This window comes from Phoenix dactylifera, chromosome 14 (assembly GCF_009389715.1).
Source record: "Phoenix dactylifera cultivar Barhee BC4 chromosome 14, palm_55x_up_171113_PBpolish2nd_filt_p, whole genome shotgun sequence".
Lineage (NCBI taxonomy): Eukaryota > Viridiplantae > Streptophyta > Magnoliopsida > Arecales > Arecaceae > Phoenix > Phoenix dactylifera.
Genome location: NC_052405.1, coordinates 8,701,825 through 8,719,920, shown reverse-complemented (window position 1 = coordinate 8,719,920; position 18,096 = coordinate 8,701,825). Strand labels below are relative to the sequence as shown.

Sequence of the window (18,096 nt, the reverse complement as noted above, 5' to 3'; positions counted from 1 at the left end):
AAAAAAAAAATCTCTTACGACCAGGGCTTTTAGTATACTTGCGCATATAACAAATAGCGGGGATCGTTGAAATTGAGAATAGTTTTATTATGCAATGATAAATTGGGCATTAATTATTGATACTTTAATTGCATACTTGCATATATAATATTGTATTAATTTTTTATTACCAAAATATATTTATTTATTTATTAATTTAAAATATATTTTTTCACGTATTATATACATCGACATTGCTTTTTTAGTAACGACGTGGCTAATTAAAAAGTCATGGCCAATATTTCAATATGCATGCAAGTCCGGACAAAATAGTAGTACAAGAGGTAAATAAAAAGTGCTTTACGTTTTGCCCTCTTTTTATAGCTATTTACCCAAATCTCATGTACCATACTATTTTTTATATTTAAGATGAAATAATCGGCTTTATTAACGAATGATTGATTTGATTGATCACTGACGTATTATAATTCAATATTTCTATTAATATGACATAATTTGTTAATACGAATGATTTACTTTCCTTTCTTATTTTAAAATCAATAATAAAAGGTTATAGTCATCACTAAATAAATGATAATCAATTAAAGTATTCATTGATTAAACCATACAAATTATCTTGTCCTAGTTACTAAATTATGAGATGCTACATATTTTTTTATTTTCATAAAAAAAATTATGTTTTGAAATTGTGTTGACAAATGAGGACTATAATAGCAGCGCCGATATCTTTTATTGTTAAGAGAAATAAAAAAAATATAAAAAAGATTTTTTTTAAGTAAAAACAACTACTCATTCGTATAAGTCTAACATGAGTGCAACCAATCACATCACGGAAAAGAAAAAACAACAAAGTAAAAGGAGCATCTGATGCAGACGTCCACAAAAAATCTCCGGAATGCCGGGCTACGAAAGAGATTACCCAGTCTGCAGCCCTGTTCGCCTCCATAAACACGTCATCTGTCTAAAAGCCGCTCATCAGCTAAGCCATCCTGCGAGTCTTCCGTATAAAAGGGTGACCATCACTATACCTGTCCGTACTCTGGATCCAGTCGATCACCACCGCAGAGTCTTCCTCAAGGTACACCCGCTCGACGCCAAGTACCTGCCTGGTGTAGAATAAACCCTTCCAAGCAGTCCGAAACTTCGCCCACCCCCTGCGGCAAGCATCCTAGTAATGAATCTTACGCCATAAGTGTCATTTGGGAACCTTCTTAACACTTTGGAAATGGTTATGGGTATTTCCGTAATTTACCTACGTGCAAAGGGCCCCGTCTGGGCGCCCGTATCCCATCTTCTTTTAACAAGTTCGCTCCCACCAAAGTTGCTCAGCCGTTCCCGACCAAAACCCTAGCCTTCTAGGGATTCCACCGCTCCCTCCCCCGCCGCCGCGGCCATGGTGAAGCCCGGTCGAGCCCGGCCGGCCGCTCCGTCGGGGTCAGCGTCGCCCTCTTCCTCTTCGCCCTCGCGCTCGACCTCCGGTTCGTACTCCCGGTCGCGGTCTCGCTCACGATCCAGGTCCTTGTCCTACTCCTCCTCCTCTCCCTCCCGAAGCGTGAGCTCTCGGAGCCGATCACCTCCGCCACAGAGAAGAAGGTGAGGTCGTACCCCACGAAATAGGGTCTTGGTATAGTCTGTGAGCAAATAAAACAAGTTGATTGGTTTTTATCCCATAAAAATACGTTCTTGTTTCGGTTTTCTTGAACTATGGATGTAAGTCGGTACTTTTTTTTGTTTACTAATCAGAAGATATTATTGCCGATAATGTACATTGCCTTATAAATAAATCTCTCCTTGATGGGTTGTTTTTATTGATATTTTTCGCTTATACGTGCTGCATTCTAGGGTAAACCAGTAACGCAGCGATAGTTTATGTTTAGATTCCTTGCATTACTCCATAATTACATACCTTGGTGTTGGTTGTCTTTATTGGGCCTGGGGTTAACTTCTAGTCTTCTCAAAAGAACGGCGGAGTTTGAAATACTTAATTAATTGAATTTCATTATTTTTCTTAGGGCTTATCAATTCCTTTCACCTAGCAAGGGGTGCAATTTTTGTCCGAGATCTGCCAACCCACCCAAACCCACACAAACTAAATGGCTCTGGGTGAAGGTTTTCATAATTGGCTATGGGTCTGGCCTGTCGAATCATGGGTCACCAGCTGTTGAACAAACCCCTAGGGTCATGATAATTGTGCAACAGGATATTCCTTGTCAAAATTTGGTTGTGATGATTGGGAAGGCTTCATAATTAAGGTTAAGAGAATTTATAAAAAGAAATGTGGAGAGAATGATGTGTGTAAAATTTACCATGTTTTCTTTTTGACTTTAATTTTTTCCTCCTCACTTTCTTGCATTATGACCTTATCCTTAACTGCCGCTATGTTTGGACATATTTATATTCATTTACTGAGGTATACAAATGATAAGTAAAGCACTAAGTGGGTTGGTGGATTAGGTAAAGGTCCGCATAAATAAATGTTTGCATGTGGGTTGGGGAGTTTTTTCTTACCAGACCTGAACACAAGCTAGCCCAATCCATTGCCATCCCTACGCCTGCCTGGATCTCTTCATATTAAATTTTCTGGTTAGCAATCTGCCTTCTTTCTCAAGTATAATATGCTTCAGCCTTAGCTTCATATCATAGGATACATAGACATGCTTTATCGATATCAGCTCTGTATGAAGCATAATCTTTCTGAAATTGAAAGAGAATTTCCTCTAGTTTCCTAAACATTGGGTAGAGTGGAAGTGGGAGAATGTGGAATTGTGAATCAGTGGCTGACAATGTTCAGGAGATACTTATTACAAAAATTGTAACATTAGTTTTACACAGATGAAAAGGAAAATGGAATTATACAATTACAATTAGATTTTGGTTTATGCACATTTACAATCATTCCATAACTTAAAAAGAAACCAACTTCTCGAGGAGGTTGATTTGTTGAACTTATGAATTAACCACAGTTTATGTATTTAGGGTTAGTGGGTCATGCACTGACATGTATACCCATGCTTTCATGTAGGTCCTAATATGTTTATTACTTTTATCTTATCAATTAATTCTCATTTCTTATATAGCAAAAAAAATGATCACATGCTTTAGGATAACTAAAATATGATGCAAACCTTTATCTTCAAACTGGAGTTTGCATGTTCAAGACTAGTTAATAACATTATTTATCTGTTTATTTTGGTAAAAGCAGGTGATGTTCTTTATTCATCTATTTCTGTTTTCTTTTTCTGTTGTTGTTATCGCTTGCTCTAGAATAAATTAAGGTCTTACCTGTTGTTCATTGTTCTTCCAGTCCAAGTGGAGCTGGTAGAAGAGGTCGTTCGCCATCACCACTGCCTAAAAGAGCTTCACCCCCAAGGTGGGTTTCTGGTTAACATTTTTTCTAGTTTCATTATTGTTATTGACTCAAGACTTGATTGTAATGGATATATAATAGATATGCTCTCAGATCTATTACTTTATAATGAGTATCCTTGTGGCATTATTATCTAGACTCTGGTGGTTTTAACTACTGCACCTCTATCACCTCAATTTCAATTTTCTGCCATTGTATGCCTCCAATCAGCCACTTGGTGTGGCATTCATTCATATTGCTGGTTCGCATTTGAATGTTAAATGTATCAGAAGTGGGACAGATTTTATATTCGGCCCAACCTGTCTAATCTAATCTATGTTTTATGAATTCAATAGCTAATTTGGGCAATGACGTGTCACAAATTTAGGTAGGTTCAAACGATTGGATCGACAAAACTTGCATTGCTAGGTGATTAAGGCTTCTTGATGATTCATTCACCATTATTTGCTTAATCATAGGAAGATAAAACCATAGCTATCGCATATAGAGGATTTAAAAGTTTGCACTTATTGTGGTGAAAAATAATGTTTTCATTCTTGAGACTGGCACAATGATAATAAGAAAGCTTAATGTCATAGTCCCACACTGACTAATAAAAGTCACAGGTTTTTTAGCCTAGGCTGGTCTTTCTTCCAACAGCTTAAGCTTTGGGCTGTGAGTCCATGACAGGTGGTATCAAAGCCAGGCTTAGTGTGTGTTACAACCTTTATTAATCATGTGGTCTACTTATTGGGGAATACCAGGGTCGAGTAGGACCTTGGCCATGGGTGGGCTTCTCTTTCAGGTAGGAGCTAACTACGACAAGGGCATCACAAGATTGGATGGGGAGATTGTTATAGTCTCACATCAACTAATAAATAGGGCGCTGCATGGGTTTATTATCCTAGGTTAGTCCTTTTAATAGTTTAACTCAAGGGTTGCCGAACTGATACCAGACCGGCCGGCGACTAGTTCAACACGGTGCGGGTCCATACTATACCGTTCCAGGGTGTTTCAAGCTTCCTTCTTTGGTTTTCAAAATTCAAACTGAAGTCGGCCAATGGTTTGCTGATTTTTATTCGAAATTTGCAAATAAAAAAGGGTTTCAAAATAGAGGACTGCGATTGTGATTCTTTGCTCTATTCCCTTTCTCCTTGTACCATAGAAGATGGAGAGGGAGGAAGTGGGGGGGGGGAGAGAGAGGAAGAGGGAGGGAGGGAGGGAGGAATAGAGGGGGAGAGAGGAAGAGGGAGGGAGGGAGGAATAGAGAGAGAGAGAAGGAGAGACTGTTGTTGAGAGAGAGAGAGAGAGAGAGAGGGAGAGAGACCTACCTAAGGCTTCAAGGACCTCATCGGTGCTTGTGTTCTCGTTGTTGTCGAGCACTGTGGACACAGATTAGGGTTTAGGCATCGAGAGGGAGGGTCAAAGCCACGATCGAGGAGGGATATTAGCTGTCGAATCACTGTAGAAGAGGCAAATTGATTTTATATGATGAATCATGCCGGTAGGCTAATTGGTCTAGTTCAGAATGGTTCGGTAGACACTGGTTTAAGCTTTTGGGTTGTGTTTGTGACACTAAGCTCACTAATAACGAGGGTAAAAACATAGTTTTATCTTGAGAATAAAGTTGGAGTATACCATTTCAATTTTGGCTTAGACAAATCAGTTTCCTAGGTTTTGTAGTTTTAGTTTGAAATTTGAATGTTGAATTTCTTGGTTGAAAAGATAAAAATTCAAAAAATGAAATACTCTTACAAAGTGAAGAAAACAAGGCAAGTATATTAAATTATACATTTTGAATATGTTAGATATGTCTATCAATATATATTTTTTTTGGTGGTTTGGTACCTTTTAAAAACCATCAAGAATGATCAAGAACAAGAAATCTAAAGAAAGATTATTAAGTTGGAAAATATATCAGATTTCACTTCAAAATCATAAAATGTTATTTGATGAGAATCTTATATAACAAATAAAGAACCATATATAACAGATATATATATATATATATGTATGTATGTATGTATGTATGTATGTATGTATACATTCATCTTGATATAACAAGAGATTTTCTATTTTGTAAGGATTTTTTATCCTATTTTATGAATTTATTTTTTTAAGATCTTGCAAGATGTTTGTAAGGTCTACCTAGTCGTAAGATTCAAGGTTCGCTGTCTTGGTACTGGACCCCATACCGATACCACCCTAGCACTGTGTCGGTACGATACTGTACGGTATGGGGTCTTTCAGCTTATCGAGTGTCGATGCTATCTGTATTGGTATCGATACCGAACCAGTACAGTATGGTACGCTCTGTATTGTCCGGTTCGGACCAGTACAACGAACCATAGTAGGATTTGTACCAATTTAAAAGAATAGCATGATTAATAATTCAAAATTTTAACATTTCTTGCAATTTTTCATCTTGATTCCTATTTTCATTTCTTACATTTACAACTCGCAATATTCAAGTTTGATTTTGTAGAAATGTTTTTGCATGCTTATTTTATCTCTTTGTAAAATGTTTGTGAATGCTTATTTTATCTTTCAAGAGAAAGCTCAGAAAAAGAACATGAAATTGAGGCCTTTTGCTCCATATTTGTCAGTTCGAACCATGGTATGCTGAACCGGCCTGTATTGGACCGATCGGTAGCTTACTGGTACGGCTCCGCTGTGGAAATTGGTTCGCGCCAGAGTCGGAGAAGAAAAAGAGAAACAATAAGCGGGGGAGGGAGGGAGCAGCCGCCTGCGGAGGGCCGGGGGGGGGCGTAGGCCAAGGCCGCCCCTTTCAAAACAGAGGATGCGGCCGTGGCCTCGGCCTCCGCCGCGCCTCCTTTCGAAACAGGAGACGCCCCCGCGGCCCTCGGAGAGAGTCCGCAGCCTCTCCTTCCTCCCCCTGCTCGCTCGCTGTTTCTCTTCTCCTTCTCCGGCTCCGGCTAGGCTTTCCTGGTATGGGTCCGGTACCAAACATGCTGAACTGATCCGGTCGCGGACCGATACCTATTCAGCATACCTTGATTCGAACCAATATTAATTAGTCTTCTTTGTTGAAATTAAGGTTTTAAATATTGTAGGACGAGGTCATCACCAATTTTTTTTTTTTGTGGAATAGGATGCGCTTCCCTGTAGCTTGCCTTGACAATTGGGATAGGCAATGCCCTAGGATGCGCTGGGATGATGGCGGGACTACCCAGTCGCAACTCCTGGAATGGCATATTCTACGAGACGTCTCACTGGGATTTGAAACTATGGTTGAAATGCCATAAATCAGTCAGCTTTGACTGAACCTGACCAAAATTCCTAAAAGCATCAAATCTTAGGATGTTTGGCTTGGTGTTGGCAAAAACTATTCTATTTCAGAAAGAACTTTTTTGGTTTTTGTTGAAACTTGGAGCTATTTAAGAGACTAATGTAGAAGATGGATACCTTGTAAGGTATCATCCTATTGTTTGTCCACTTTGAAATAGTATCAGAATTTTTTTTTGTTGTGCAATAAATACCATTGGAAGATTGCTAAGATAATAACTGAAGGCTTTGTAGCAATTGTTGTAAAAGGGTGGTTATAACGGGATCATCAATATTAACTGAAATAAACTGTAAATTGATCAATACAGTTCTCAGCTATGTGCTTTTGGGTTTGTCTGGGCATCAAGAACATTTGGATCCAGACCATACAAATTGAGAGAGTAGTTGACCTGACCGTTGAAGCTGGCTATTGTAATTCAAAATCAAGTGGCTTAGACCTACTGGTTATATGACTTGATTGAAATGAACCTGAAATGTTGACTGTTAATTCTGATTTTTTTCCTCTTTTCATTTTGTCTCTTATCTGGCCCGCTATATCCTCTTTTCATTTTGTCTCTTATCTGGCCCGCTTTATCCTTTCAAAAGCAAACAGTTCTTGAACATGCTCAACCTTGACTGGAGCTGTCATCCATTTCTACTGAGACCAAGCCTGTACCCTTAATATGGAGTGCATTCCGAATTGGTTTTGTATCATGTTTGACCCAAGTATGATTGTTGGGAGCAATGAATTTGGTGAATAGTGAAGTTTTCGATTCTTTTTTGCTTTGATATACAAATCTAAACTCCTTTTGTGGATTTATTATTATTTTCCAATGAAAAATGCATTGATATTTAATGTCCTTTTTGCCTTTTTTTAAAAAAAAAGAGCAATACTGTCATTTATGCCCTCATTTTCTTCAGCTGGATAGGGAATTTGCTACCTATAATTTATAGATTATCCATATGTTTAGTTATGAATATTGATCATTTCCCTTTCCATTCAAGAGTGAGAGACAACTTTTATAAAATGCTCTTTTATTTCAGGAAAGCATCTCCAGTATCTGAGTCTGTGGTTCTTCACATTAATCATCTGTCAAGGAATGTCAGTGAAGCTCATCTAAAAGAAATATTCAGTAAGTTTTGTTTTTTCCTTAAATTTCAGTATCTAAATTGGACGGCCATTATTCTTGGCAAGATACCTTCATCAGGATGCCTTTTTAGCTAAATTTAAGCTTTCTAAGCATTAGATATGGGGTTGTTTAGAAGAAACACTAATTAATCTTATCATATATTTCAGTTTGACAGTAACTAGATTGTTTGACAACTGTTTTTTGGCATCGATGGGTCCCTGTTTTAAATTTTTGTCTTGCTTATTAACTGTAACTTAGCATTAATTGTATGCAACTAAGGTTTTATTATTTTACTAATATTTTTTTATTTTTTGATTTTTTTTAGTGGTACAATATACAAAATTCTCTAGGAAGATAATGGAGATTCATGATTTATTTGGGGAGATATGGGTATATTTCGAATTACTAAAGTTTAGATACACACAGAAGCATGTGTGCAATCCACCCTGCCCCTGCGCGCGCACAGGAAGAGAGGACAATAAGTAGAATATCTTACAATATCCTCGAAATTCCAGAAACAATTAATGAAGGATGCACGGCAATCTTCTAATTAACAATATTCGGTTAAAAATCTAGATCCTTCTACTACTAAATGGGGGCCAAAGATCAAGACCAAAACTTCAGAAACGAAATTTTATGATAAACTGAAAATTGAATAATTTGGTGGACATAGGCTCTAGAATTTGAATCATTATAGATTAGTGAAGTATAGTATCAATAAGTGCATCTTCTCTTTATAGAAAACTTGCTTGTAAATGTATATTACACTTTCTGTTCATGTTCTTATTTTGACTGTCTTTTGGCTCCAAAACTGGATGACCTGTGCAGATCAGTATGTGCCATGACCAAACTTAGAATGCAAAAACTTTAAAAAAATCGGAAATTAAGATAATCTCTTCGCAGGTAATTTTGGTGAAATAGTCAATGTGGAGCTGACAATGGACCGGATTGTAAGTTGGCAAATATTGGTTATTTTATGTTACCGATAATATAAATCTCTCTCATTTCGTGCACATGATTCTCGCATATGTTTGTGAATCAGGTTAATCTTCCTCGGGGTTATGGCTATGTTGAGTTCAGGAAGAGGTCTGATGCTGAGAAGGCTCTTCTTTACATGGATGGTGTATGTGTTTTTGTCTCAAAAGAAAAGCTCATAGCCTGTTGCTTTAGTATATCTTAAAGTAATTTTCTTGTTGCAAATCTCATCACAGGGTCAAATTGATGGAAATGTTATCCGAGTAAAATTTACTCTAGCGCAACGGCAAAAAGCATCTCCCCCTGCAAAGGCAATTCCTCGTGCTCCAAAAAGAGAAGCTCCTCAAAGAGATAAAGTTGGTGCCAGTGCTGAAAAGGATGCTCAACAGTGGCCTAGGGAGTGTAAGCTTCTTAATATTATCTTGTTTGAAGCTCAATTCGAAGCTTCTTTACTCTTATTTCTTTTTATGTAACCATTAATTCCTTCTTTATGTTATCTTTTCTGTTTGTTACCAACTTGTGGTTTATTTGAGATTAGATGATGAATTTGGCCTGAAGTTTTCTAGAAGACTCGAACTTTTGCTTTGTTTTTTTATTTCTTCTTATAGTTCAATTTTTTTTGTTTCATTACACTACTATTGCTAATACTTTTGGTTTCTTTTTATAAATGCACATTGTATTTAGTATTGTGTGCTTTAATTGTAGCATCTGATGTTTGCTGTTGATGACCTAATGTTATCAGCTTCTCCACGTCGGAAACCACTGTCACCTCCGCGAAGACGCTCTCCTCCAGCAAATCGAAGAGTTGATTCACCTAGGCATCGACCTGATTCACCTCCTCGTCGTCGTGTAGATTCGCCTATGCGTCACCGAGCAGATTCTTCTCCTTACCAACGTGGAACCCCACCTTGGAGGAGAGCAGCATCTCCTCCTAGAAGACGTTCTCCTTCTCCTCCTCCAAGGAGGCATAGATCACCTGCACGGTTAGTTATGTCTGCCATGTACTCTCTTAGCTTATGTTCCGCTCATTTTCTGCAGTGATAACATTGACTTATCCTCATGTTTATTAGGTTCTCTCCACGAAGGAGTCGTGGTGGTCTAGTCCACAAGCGTTCCCCAATTCCTCCTAGGCGGCGGTAAGTTAATCTGTACAACTTATGATTCGATTTTTTGCTTATCGTACAGTGACTCATCTGGGATGCAAATAATAAAAGGTCAAGTCTGCAAGTGTTCTCCAATTCCTCCTCCCTTTTCCTCTAAATATCATAAACTTGGAAGTTGGAACACTCTCTTCTAACTTCAATGAAGTGACAGATGTGCTTCTGTTCTGAATCTTGATTCTGTGTATTATTTGACAAGGAGAAAAGGTTGACCGAGTATTTGGCTATAGTAATTTTAATTTGTAATTTTTAACTGCAAATGATATACTGATGCCATTGATACAGGTAAACATGATCTAGATATGTCCTTTTGCAATTTATTTGTAGTTTACTCTGAAAATGTCAGACTTGTATCAATACTTGTCTTCATTATTTGTGCCATCTAGGCAATTCGACTATCTTTCTTTCTGTTTTCTGCAACTGTTTTTACTTACATATTATTGGCATACGTAAATAGTCAATGGGGGAGCTGAAATGTTCTGCATAAATGTGCTGTGAAATTTTAAAATTTGATGTAGCCTTCATGGGTTCCAAAACAACTGCTATACTTGACTAGACGCAATCATGTACATCAGGATTTGTCTTCATTATATGTGCCATCTAGGCAATTTGGCTATTTTTCTTTCTGTTTTCTGCAACTGTTTTTACTTACATATTATTGGCATACCTAAATAGTCCATAGGGGAGCTGAGATGTTCTGCATAAATGTGCTGTGAAATTTTAATATTTGATGTAACCTTCAAGGGTTCCAAAACAACTGTTATACTTGACCAGACACAAGCATGTACATCAGGATTTGGCCATTATTCCCAGGTTGTTATTCCTTTTTCTCAACTTTCCTTAAGTTGGGGGAAAAATTCAGAGGACATTTTATGAAGCCTTTCATTGCATTGTAATGAGATGAATACATTCCATACATTTCCTTTTCACTTAAAAAAAAACAAAGACATGACCTTCATTTATACATTGTAGCCCCAGTTCAAGATTTTACTTTTCCATTTGCTGCGATTGGTTTTTAACTTTTCCAAAATAATTTAAGCTCCAGTAGGTGTCATGGGTGTATTCTTAATAAAATTGGTTTTGTTCCAGATCACCTCCAAGACGACCAAGGAGCCCTCCAAGAAGGTCACCTCCTCCTCGCCATCGTAGCCGTTCACCTGTTCGAAGGCCTGTTCGTTCCCATTCTAGATCGGTCTCTCCTCGCAGGTAAACAGCTAAAATTGCATGGCCCATCTATCTAATTTTTCTCATGTGTCGTTATTTCTTTTGGTCAAACTTTGAGCCTGCTGTATAGTGTTTTATCTGAACATGCTAGCATATGCTTAACTGAGCCTTTTCTAATCAATCTGGGACCTTAACATGTCGGTGGTTTATAAACCATTTGCTGAATTACGTGTGGCTTTGTGATGAGGTTACTTCGTTATGAGCTTTCAAGTCTTCGTGATGGAAAGTTTGCTTTAAACTACTGCATCGAGAGCCTTGTACACTGAACACGACAATCTATTGTGGTCAGCCAGATTGAAACAAACAAGTGCATACTCTTGTGATGGGGTGATTCTTCCATTCACTAAGCAACTGATTTGTTTGTTTTTCTCAAAGAGTTTTTGCCATCTGCATGTGGTGGCTGGTTCATGGATATTGTTGTTGTGATCATCCTCCTCTTACATCACCTACTAATTATTATGCTATTCTATTTGTCTATTTCTTCTGTGCATTCTTTTGTTTCATGTAAGTGTTATAGCCTTTTGAAGGTAGGCCTAGAGCAGATGGAAATTTGAAACCATCAACTTTTCTTATGTACCTGAAGGTACTCTAGTGTTTCCTTTTGCTAATATCAGTCAAATTGGCCAGTATGTCAAAATATCTAGGTGGATCCTTTAAGAATAGGAAGATGAGTTAGCATACGAATCCTCCTACATTTTTTCCTTCTAAGAAGTTCCTTGGCTCTTACAGTGAGGATTCATAGCATTCCAGCTAAATTTTGTGAAACAAGAGCAACTATAGTAGCTGTCATCTAATTATATGGTAAGGAGGGTTCGTGGTAATGTATTTGATAAATATTTTTAGGCAAAAGTGGTTTCCAGAAGGATTGTGGCCTCTGGAAATTTATTATAAGATAATTTTTGTTGGAATGACAGACTTAGGGGCTGCAAGGGTGCCATCGACTGGAATGACGGAGACTTAGGGGCTGCAAAGGTGCCATCGACACTGTTTGCTTGGAGGAAAAGTAGGCTCGTTTGGTTCTTTAATGTAAGATTAAACCTCAAGGGCTCATGATGCAGTTCCCCTAAGGATTTTCCAGCTCATGTGGAGAATTTATACATTGAGTTAGAATTTGAGCAGAAACACATGGAGTTACAGGAATAGGTTTTTTATTATGTAGCTGGGTGCAGCTATATGCTGCCTGTTCAAATATGTGGTCTCGATATCTATTCTAATAATGGCAAAAAAATTTCCACACATGCATGGTGTTGGACATCCTCTCAATTTTTCAATATAAAATAAATTCCATCTCCTGTCAATGCATCCCAACCCTCACAACTCCTTGTTGCTAAAGGGAAAAGTGAGATTTACTGACACATCTGTTTGAGTGGAATTCTCATCTCTAGATTTATATATTTATGCCGCATAATGAAATGTTTATATGTCACTGATCGATTAGTGATTAGAGCAAGTGTTTATCTAGATTTATCTATTTATGACTTGAATGGAATTCTCATCTATGCCGATCTTTAAATTTTGCTTTCTAATTAGACGCAGGGGTCGGGCACCACCTCAAAGGCGTGGAAGGTCAGACTCATCATATTCTGAATCACCCAGTCCTCGTAAGGTTATTATCGCCTCTCGTGAAAAAAAAAAGGCGCACACATGGACACATGCTTGTGCACACACCTATAAATGCTTCGTTTTTTTGAATTACTGGAGACAACACTTGGTGAATTGTATTTTTTTTTGTGAACCAGGGAGCTCGAAAGATATCAAGAAGTCGCAGTCCTAGAAGGTAGCCTTATTCTGCATTTTCCCATGCATTTATTTTTTGTATCACCTTCTCTTTTCTGAGCTGTCATAGGTTATCCTCATTGTATTATAATCAGAGACTAGTGGAGTTTTTATCCTTAAGTTGAAATTTAGATTCACAAGTTCTATTGGGGAATGAAAATGCTCTTCACATCGATGTACTGGATGGCCCTTCAAAATTATGTGATGATGCTGCTTCATCTCCTATATATGGATAGAGATTCACCGTGGGGCCTGTCAGTGTAGCCACATGCATGGAGGGTTAGATGGAGAGGCTTGAAGGATCGTTGATGCTGGCTGTTGCAATGTACAGCCACCAGCTTCGCTCTGCGGACAAGCATACTCTGTACATGCTCTTGTAGGTCGCCACCTAAGAGATCAAAAGATTCTAGTAGCAGTGGGGACTTGGTTTTTAGGTACAAAAGTATAGCAGGCCCTATATGTTTCTCGTCTGCACTGTAGATGCTCCCTTTTGTTCGGGCATAGTATTCTTTTTTTCTGGTTGCAGTCGTGCATAGTTTCTATTCTCCAACCTTTGCAGTTACACTTGGTCTCGAACTTTTTTTTTGTTTAAAAAAAAATTCTCCTTCTCCACACTAGGATTAAAGCAAGCCTTAATTTTTCCCATCTTTCACATTGTGTGTTTAATCTTTCTTTTATGATGTGCTGTTTAGGCCTGCTAGAGGGAGAAGTGCCAGCATCAGCCGCAGCAAATGCTCCCCTTCCCCTCGGCCTAATTAGCATTTTTCAGGTTGTAAGGGCATGCAGGTATCTCTCTCCCCCTCTTTCAATCCCAAAGGAAAGCCCGGTTGCATCCCCTCCCCTCCACCTCTTTTCTGGTTTTGCTATATGCCCAGAAGTACAAAGCGCAAAGTTCAAACATGATGCAAGGCGATGTCAAGGAATATGCAAGTATTGAGAGACAAGGTCCAAGAAATCAGAAAGATGTCCAGTTTTCTTTTCTAGATATTTGGTGGAGAGAATTCCTTGGTTCAGTTTCTTCCTTCAAACTGTGTTTAACGTTCTTTAAGCTGCTTTTTGAAAATTGTACTAAAAATTCTGTATCAGAGAGAAATTCCATCTGTACTAGAACTGGCTTGATGATGTTCAGACATCAGTTCTGATATCCAACTTATTTTCCTGCAACTGTTGTTGCGACTTTGGCATGACGCCATTCTCATCTCTCTGACATTAGATCCAAGAGTCCTTTTCAATTGAGTGGCTTGTATTGCGTACTCACCTTAGGGATAGCATGCATGCCAATCTGTCTTTCTCCTTTTGATCTTGATGCTTGGACAGGTACTCGGGGCTGCTGCTTTCTGGGGGAATGTTTGAGAGGCTTTACCCCGTTTCCTGTCAAGAGGGGAAGTGGATCAAAAATTGATGTTAACTTCAACCGGTGGGATTCTGACTGCTTATTTAACCATCAAGTCTGATGCAGTGTTGCTGCTGGATGGAAATCCAGATGAAAAGCGTTCGATGAAACTTGTGGTTGCTATGTCCTGATGTCAGATAAAGCAGATTTACAAAAGGAACTTTGATCCACTGCATCAGCTTTGCCTTGCAGTGCTCTCTCCTTGCCTCACTACTTCCTGCCCAATCTTCTGCCTCTTCTGCTATTTGAACCTAGTCATGCATGCCCCAGCCATCTCAATTTGGTCTCTCTATATCTGTTTGCGCACCACGCCAATCAGCTTTTCTTCTACCTATAGACCAATCACCTGATAAATGGAGCCTATAGAAAGAAGATTACATGATTGGCATATATATAGTCATGCAGTGCAAGATATAATTTCTGACAATCTCACCACCACATGGCTTTATTTTGTTTCCAAAAATCCCAATTTTTCTTTTCGATGTGTTGGTTACATGCATCTCAGAGTTTGAAGATGATGTGTCAGCATGTAAGGACTACATTGGACAAAGCAGTAGCTCATCTCAAAGCCAATTAAACCTTTGGAACACACGAATATTGATGCCCCTTCGAATTAGAAATGAAAGAGGAAAAACGTTGACATTCTATATGCCATCACAAAAGTCAGCTAGTTGTTTCGTAAGATGGTGGTTGTATTTGCTAGAATCTAAGAAGAGCTGTGGCTTACCATGTTTCATGCGAATTTAGGCACCCATTACTCTTCGATGTTACTAAGCAGTAATGGTCTTAAACTTGGCTACACTGGTGTGAATACTTTGTACTGCCAGCAGAAGTGGGTCTTGCCTGACCATTTTTTTCCCCTCCGGCTGTGCTTGTAGGCATGCAAGGAAAATGTCCACATTATTACTAGAGATCATTTGGGTTCGTCATGAGTGAATACAAGCTTAGCATGTAGGGGGCTATGGTCTAAATAAATCTTGGGTTATGTTGTCTAAATGTGAATTTGGGCAGGCCAACTCGATTTGAGTGTATCAAGCTGTTTTAAATATGCCTATGTTTGGGACTCGAACGAACCGGACTTTTACTCAAACGTGCGCGGAGGGGGTAGAGAAATGGTCTACATGATTATAATATATATAATTTAATAAAACTTTATGACAACACCGTCGATATGTCCGAGTGGTTAAGGAGACAGACTCGAAATCTGTTGGGCTCTGCCTGCGCAGGTTCGAATCCTGCTGTCGACGCAATTCGTTTTAGTCTGGTCACTAGAAATCAAAATTTTTCAATAATATCTGTTTTTTTATTAATAATTTGTTTTTTATTAATATTTTTTTTATTAATACTTGTTTTTTTATTAATACTTGTTTTTTATTATTTTTTATTAATATTTTTCTTTTTACTAATACTTGTTTTTTACTAATACTTGTTTTTTATTAATACTTTTCTTTTTACTAATACTTGTTTTTTTACTAATACTTGTTTTTTACTAATACTTGTTTTTTACTAATACTTGTTTTTGACTAATACTTGTTTTCATCAATATTTGTTTTTCATTAAAAACTTTGCATGCTTGCAGAAAAAAAAGAATGAAACAGTGTTTCTTTTTATCTCTTTTTTTACAAATTTTATATGCTTGCGGAAATAATTAATGATAGGATGAATTAGGGCTGGAATGCTTCTAAGAGCATTTGGCTCTCAATTGGTTTTTCAAAATAGAAATTTTTTGATATCTTTATCGAGTATGAAATGAAAACCAAATTGAACATTCCGATAGTGTGATATCCTATTTCTGTTTGACCTACAGTTTAAAAACATCCAAATTAGTTAAAACTTGATTGATATATACTTTAAATATTTATAACAAGATGGATGGCTTGAAATTGTGAATTATATAGTTTATACTATGTTTTTCTTCAGTAGCTATATTTCTACCATTATTTTTTTTCTGATTTGGTACATAAATAAGAGATTCCAAAAATTAAGAAAAAAGATAGTAATACTCGACATGTGTTATGATGGCATAAAAATAACTACTATTTCTTGTTCAACTGCCTTGGAATATCTTATTCAGCTATTATAATGTGTGGTATTATCATATTGGTAATATATATATATATATATATATATATATATATATATATATATATATATATATATATATATATATATATATATATATATATATATATATATATATATATATATATATATATATATCCCTAAAGAATAAAAGTAATACAATATATAGTCATTTATTGATATAAAAATATCATCAGGGTGCTAAAATCTGATTCGGACCAATCCACACAAGTCCACTGGAATAAATGAGTTTGAGTGGAACTTTTTATGGCCAAGTAGGTCTCGAGTCAATCCAAAATCAATCTGATTATATATTGGTAAGATTAAATTTAGCCCCCACCATCCAGATCACTTGGGATGATCTAGATAGAAATCAACCAGCTCCCAAGCTAATAAAATTGATAGTTCTCTATTTTCTTTCATGTGGTTTGATTTACTATGTAGATTTTTGAACAAACACCACCAACTCTCTCATACACATTACTCATTGTATAGACCTTAAACAAGATTTTTAGTTTCTAGATATTCAAATGTAACAACCCAGAACCTCACCCAAAAAAACTAGCCAGAAGGTATGTTTTAGGTTCCTTAGTTCTATATAAGTACCTAAGATTTTTCCGACGAATGCGGGTCCTCACACACTCCTCCCATTTAAACCATGACGTCCTCATCAGACTAAGGATCCAAATCTATTCAAATATAATCACAAGCACTACGATCGGCTCGTAGTCAGCCTCAAAAAGCATGAACTGCAGTGTCTCCTAGTCCATATGGGCTATAGGTTGGGCCCGCTTTGATACCATTTGTAACAACTTATGATCTCACCCAAAAAGACTAGCGGGAAGGTATTATTTGGTTTTCTTGATCCTATATAAGTACCCAAGATCTATCCAGCGAATAACCGATGTGAGATTAAACATATGCTCACACGAGTCATCACATACTTCTCCCGTTTAAGCCTTGGCGTTCTTGTCAGGCTAAGAATCTAAATCTATTCAAATCCAATAAGAAACCCCACGATTAGCTCGTGGTTAGCTCAAATATACCCATGCCGCATGTCCCCTAGTCCACATAGGTCATGGGTTGAGTCTGCTCTGATACCATTTATAATAACCTAGAACCTCAACCAAAAAAGCTAGCCAGAAGGTATTTTTTTGGGTTACTTAAAGAGTCCAAATATATTTAAATATAATCACAAGTGCAGCATGATCAACTCATGGTTAGCCTCAAAGAGCCCTACTGCGATGTCCCCTAGTCCACATAGGCCATAGGTCGAGCTTGCTTTGAAATCATTTATAACAACCCAGATCTCACTCAAAAAGGCTAGCTAGAAGATGATATTATTTGGGTCCCTTAATCTTATATACGTACCCAAGATCTACTTAGCAAATGACCAATGTGGGACTAAACATACGCCTGCACGAGAAGATCTTATATACTTATACAAGACTAAGAAAAAAATACCTTCCGACTAACCTTTTAGGACAACATTCTGAATTATTACAAATGGTATTAAAGCGGATTCGGCTCATGGCCACGTAGATTAGGAGACACTACAATATAGGCTTCCTAAGACTGACCACGAGTCAATTATGGTATTTATAATTAGATTTGAATGAATTTAGACCTTTTGCATCTTATATTATATAATATTAACATATTATTTACTATAGAGCATATTATGTTATTATTAAACATGATACCTTACTAGAATTATGATATCTT

General features: G+C 37.4%; 1 protein-coding gene and 1 non-coding gene across 7 annotated transcripts; both read left to right on the top strand.

Moving 5' to 3' along the window:
* Positions 1-1,294: 1,294 nt before the first annotated feature.
* LOC103704825 (serine/arginine-rich splicing factor SR45-like) lies at positions 1,295-14,080 on the top strand. Of its 6 annotated transcripts, none has more exons than XR_003385225.2 (13): positions 1,295-1,593; positions 3,305-3,370; positions 7,676-7,764; positions 8,665-8,711; positions 8,804-8,884; positions 8,973-9,138; positions 9,479-9,719; positions 9,807-9,872; positions 10,986-11,102; positions 12,651-12,721; positions 12,860-12,897; positions 13,589-13,682; positions 13,772-14,080. XR_003385225.2 is itself a non-coding variant. In XM_008788280.4 (13 exons), exons 1-12 carry the CDS (start codon positions 1,394-1,396, stop codon positions 13,653-13,655), a joined length of 1,254 nt encoding a protein of 417 aa, XP_008786502.2. In that variant the 5' UTR covers positions 1,295-1,393; the 3' UTR covers positions 13,656-13,682; positions 13,772-14,080. The 6 variants fall into 6 exon arrangements, 5 of the variants coding, with proteins under 5 accessions (XP_008786502.2, XP_026659543.2, XP_008786504.2 ...); XM_008788280.4 differs by having other exon boundaries at positions 12,651-12,726; XM_026803742.2 differs by having other exon boundaries at positions 12,657-12,721; positions 13,589-14,080.
* Positions 14,081-15,454: 1,374 nt separating this feature from the next.
* TRNAS-CGA lies at positions 15,455-15,536 on the top strand. Its single transcript has one exon. It is a non-coding gene; the product is annotated as a tRNA-Ser (tRNA).
* The last annotated feature ends 2,560 nt before the right edge of the window (positions 15,537-18,096 follow it).